The following is a 4,781-nucleotide window of genomic DNA, read 5'->3' on the forward strand; positions in this document are numbered from 1 at the left end:
CGTAAGATGTTTGGTTTTGTTCCATTGGACTTGCAGTGTCTTTCTCAGATGTACAATTTTTCTACAATCCCTGGCTGTGTGAATGTACTGGGTGTGCATGTATTTTTATTCCAGCCCAGTACTATAATACTTGGTTCAACTAATCGATAAGCTGAATCAGGTTATTATGTTAGTACTGGGCTGGGATAAAATCCTGCACACTTGTGTGCAATCCCCCTTTGTCTCAGCTTCCTTGGTTCTGACTAGTTTCTAGGATTTGAATCAAGACAAACTAGTCCATTGTTGATAAATGATAAATCTATACTTTATATGGTATCATAATTAGTTGATTTATGAAAGGTCATAAGTTATTGTAGAATTTCATTATGCAATAATGATACCTGAACATCATTCAAAGCTAATATTATTCCCCTCTGTTTAACAGCTTGAGACGATCGCTTTTTCACTCCAACTTTTATTTTGAAATAGAGAATTCCCCCGGAAGTAACATTTTGCGGACCAACTGGTTCCAACAATAGATTGTGAAGGTTTCCGACCTTATGTTCTATGGTTATGGCTTCTCTAATCAAAAAGGTAAAGATGTGTAACGTTTTGTCATTTGCCACCGTCTATTTCGAGTATTTGTAGAGGTTAAATTGTGTTGCCTTCGTTCCATCCACACCAAGCTAGCTCGCGCTAGATATTGTTATGGGTAAGGCTGTTCATAGTAATGACAGATGGACGTGAAGACGGTTCTGCAATTCGCCGCAACCACAAGAGGCTTGTCACTACTAATACAGGTCAGTAATAATTATTATTTATTTACAATAGTTGCTGGTTAACTACAGCATGGCGTCCACAGACTGAAAGACTTGGATGTTAGTCAATTAGAAAAGTATCATTGGTGTGTGCTTATCATCTCATGTTTGCTATGCCTCCCTTTCAGGCTCTCCTAAATGCTGCAATCCCAGATCACGAAGCTGATGCATTCACTCCACGTGCAGAGGAGGAGCCTCTGCTTCTGGATCCTGCAGTGCAATGGTTTCTAGGGGGGCTTTCCCACTGGGATGCAGAGCATTTCCTCTTCATTGCTGAGAGGGGCTACCTGTATGAGCACAACTATGCCTTTTTCCCCCTGTTCCCTGTCATACTGCGGGGGCTTGCAGAGACTGTACTACTGCCCCTTAGTGGCTGTCTTACACTGCGTGGACGCCTGCTACTGGCTGTTGCCTTGGGTAACAGCGCCCTCTTTCTGCTGAGTGTGATAGCACTGTATGGACTCGGCCGTGTGGTGCTGCAGGACCGGCGTCTTGCTCTAGTCTCCAGTTTGCTCTACTGTCTCACCCCTGCCAATGTCTTCATGATGGCTGGTTACTCAGAGAGCCTGTTTGCTGCTCTGACCTTCGGGGGCCTCTTTCTCCTGGAGAGAGGATACACCCTCCGAGCCTGCCTGGCTCTGAGTATAGCCACTGCTGCACGAGCCAATGGACTTGTGAATGTAGGATTCTTGCTGTATCTGCCCCTGCAACAGGCACTCTACAAGTACTGGGGACTGCGTAAGGACAATAACAGACACAACAAATGCCTCCACTACACCTGGATCATCGCTCGTCTCCTGTTCACGGCTGCATTGGGCACAGCAGTTATTGCCCTCCCCTTCTTGGTCTTCCAGTACTATGGGTACAGGGCGTTCTGTACACCCTCCCTCTCCTTGGAGCAGGTTTCCCCTGCCCTCATCCAGCTTGCTGAGGATAAAGGATACAGGGTCCCTGACGAAAACGCACCCCCACCCCTCTGGTGCCTGCGACCCCTCCCCCTGCTCTACTCTCATATCCAGGATGTGTATTGGGATGTGGGCTTCCTGCGCTACTTCCAGCTTAAGCAGATACCCAACTTCCTGCTGGCGCTGCCCATGGCAACTCTGGGCATGGTGGCGGCCTACATGTACTATAGGGATAACCCAGCCAGGTGTCTGAGACTGGGGCTGTGGGACAGAGGGGCAAACAAACGGCCAGACAAACCCACACCTGGATTTTACAGCCCCAAGGTGTTTTTATATGTGGTGCATGCTACAATGCTCTTGGGATTTGGAACATTCTGCATGCATGTGCAGGTAAGGAACGAATCCGTGTAAAATGTATATGTAAGGGGATTTTAACAGGTCTAGTACGGGAACAACAATCACAATGTTAAACAAATTGCGTGTTTGAAGATTTTTATGAAATACAGGCAGCTCATCTAGTCCATTAATGTTCTCTTTTACTGATTTCTCCAGGTTTTGACCCGGTTTCTGTCTTCCTCCTCCCCTGTACCTTTCTGGATCAGTGCCCACCTGCTCTTACTCTACGAGCCTCTCCTTCAGCGAAGGTCACCACCCACATCCAATAAGGGGCAGCAGCGGGGGACACCCAGGACTGTCTTCTTGTACTTACCCCAAAACCCCATTGTTCATCTACTGTCCCACTGGAAGACATGCTCTATCCCCACGCGATGGATTCTAGGGTACTTCATCTCCTATTGGCTTATGGGCCTGGCACTGCACTGTAACTTCTTACCATGGACTTGACCTGACACTTTCTACTGAAGACCTGATGTGTGCACAAAATACTATTTGAGGGCAATAATAATAGCGCTGAAGCGTGTCCATATTTTCTGCCTGCTTCATAAATAGACAGTGCCATTTTAGATAAACTGGCTACTCACCTCTGTTAGTGTTAGGCAATATGGTTCAAGCGTTTTATTTGCACTCCATCTCACTTTCAGAAAATTGCTTATTTTAATATCCCCCCCCCAAAAAATTTTTTTTGATTGATTTGCAATCCAGCATTGATGCACTGATTATTCCATTCACTTGAAAGTTCCATTGTCTCAAATTGTGCTTTTGAGTGCATGTGTTAATAACATTTCATTGTCTTTTTTGTTTACGAAAGAGATACTGTGTAATAAAGCATCACAAATAATTAGCGTTTTTTGTTGATAGATTCTGCTTGCAGCATTTCAGCACCACAGACAGCAAGCCTTTCTATGGATAGTCTAAAAACAAACGGTCTAAACTCAAAGGAGAGTGTGCAAGGTTTATTTTAGAATGTATTGTTTTGAATTATAATGATCCAAATGAAGCCGGGCGGGCGGGTTGTCCGCTTTGACGCCTCGCTCAATTAGAACGTGTCTATAGTCACACAAAACAAAAATGTCATTCACTTTTTTCGAGCTCATTTTAATTGGAAACATGAGGTGGTGGCGGCGGATGAATGGCACAACAATGGGCCTCTGCATTCAAATTGCCATCAATAAAATGCAGTTGTGTTCATTGTCCGAAGCTTATGCCTTCCCAAACCATAACCCCACCGCCACCATGTGGCACTGTTCAAAGCGTTGACATCAGCAAACTGCTTGCCCACACAACGCCATACACACTGTCAGCCATCTCCCTGGTACAGTTGAAACTGGGATTCATCTGTGAAGAGGGCACTTCTCCAGCGTTCCAGTGGCCATTTGTCCACTGAAGTCTGTTACGATGCCAAACTGCAGCCAGGTCAAGACCCTGCTGAGAATGGTGAGCATGCAGATGAGCTTCCCTGAGATGGTTTCTGACAGTTTGTGCAGAAATTGTTCGGTTGTGCAAACCCACACTTTCATCAGCTGTCTGGGTGGCTGGTCTCAGACGATGCACAGGTGAAGAAGCTGGATGTGGAGGTCTTGGTCTGGCATGGTTACACGTAGTCTGCGATTGTGAGGCCGGTTAAGCATGCGGACAAATTCTCAAACTACGTTATGGTAGAGGAATAAATATAAAATTATCTGGCAATAGCTCTGGTGGACATTTCTGAAGTCATCATGACAATTGCACGCTCCCTCAACCTGAGACATCTATGGCGTTGTCAAAACGGCCCATTGATTGTCCCCAGCACAAGGTGCACCTGTGTAATGATCATGCTGTTTTTTCCAGATAGGCGGCTACCACCTTCCGAGGCTACGGTGAACGTTTCATCCCATGTAGTAGCTGCACCTATTTTGCACAGTTCCGGGATAAAATTGACTAGCCAAATTTCCAATGTGGAAACTCAGCTTATTGAGGAATATGTCTGAGCTGGACATCCTGCTGACCAACCATTTCGCCCACCTGCTTCCAGAGATTCCTGCTCCATCATCTACCCTGTCTCCTGAGGGTCCAGCTCAGGGGATTTCTACCACAGGCCTCTACCCCTGAGCTCCCTCTCACATCAGGCCTCGAGGGTGTCTGAGGCTCCAGCATCCCACCCTGCTCGGAGGGTTTCTATTGATGTGGGTTCTCCATCCCCCATTGGTCCCCAAGGAGGCACAGAAAAAGCCGGACATCCACGGCCATTCCCCAATAAAACACATTCAGAATCAAGGCAAGTAAAATAGCAATAGTGGGATGGCACAAAATACATTTCAGATTGGGACTAGGACTAGAAAGAGTCTAGAATTTGGCTTTAAGGCCCGTTTTAAAAGTTCAGATGGACAGGAAGAGTATTCCAAAGGCGAGGGTAAAGGGAGCAGAAGGCTCTGTTCTCCATAGTTTGGAGACTTGTCTTGGGGACTTGAAGCAGTAGGGATTGGCTGGAGCGGAGAGTGCAAGGTGGCTCGATGAGGTGAGGTCGGTGATGTAGGTGGGGCTCAATCCGTTTAAGGCTTTAAATACAAGCAGGAGGATTTTGAAGTCGATCCTGTAGTTGACCGGTAGCCAGTGGAGTTGGACCAGGATCGGGGTGATATGGTCTGACTTCTTGGTCCTAGTCAGGACCCTGGCAGCACTGTTCTTGATTAGTTGGAGCCTC

The 4,781-nt window shown here is 46.5% G+C and overlaps 1 protein-coding gene across 2 annotated transcripts; it reads left to right on the forward strand.

Annotated features, from left to right (window-relative positions):
• The first annotated feature begins 465 nt into the window (after positions 1-465).
• Positions 466-2,939, forward strand: LOC129857814 (GPI mannosyltransferase 2-like). 2 transcript variants are annotated; one of them, XM_055926412.1, is made up of 3 exons: positions 466-779; positions 926-2,092; positions 2,305-2,456. In XM_055926412.1, the coding sequence occupies exons 1-3, from the start codon at positions 717-719 to the stop codon at positions 2,365-2,367; spliced, it is 1,293 nt and encodes a 430-aa protein (XP_055782387.1). In that variant the 5' UTR covers positions 466-716; the 3' UTR covers positions 2,368-2,456. The 2 variants fall into 2 exon arrangements, with proteins under 2 accessions (XP_055782387.1, XP_055782386.1); XM_055926411.1 differs by having other exon boundaries at positions 468-779; positions 2,255-2,939.
• The last annotated feature ends 1,842 nt before the right edge of the window (positions 2,940-4,781 follow it).

The sequence above is a fragment of the Salvelinus fontinalis genome, chromosome 6, assembly GCF_029448725.1.
Source record: "Salvelinus fontinalis isolate EN_2023a chromosome 6, ASM2944872v1, whole genome shotgun sequence".
Taxonomy (NCBI): Eukaryota; Metazoa; Chordata; class Actinopteri; order Salmoniformes; family Salmonidae; genus Salvelinus; species Salvelinus fontinalis.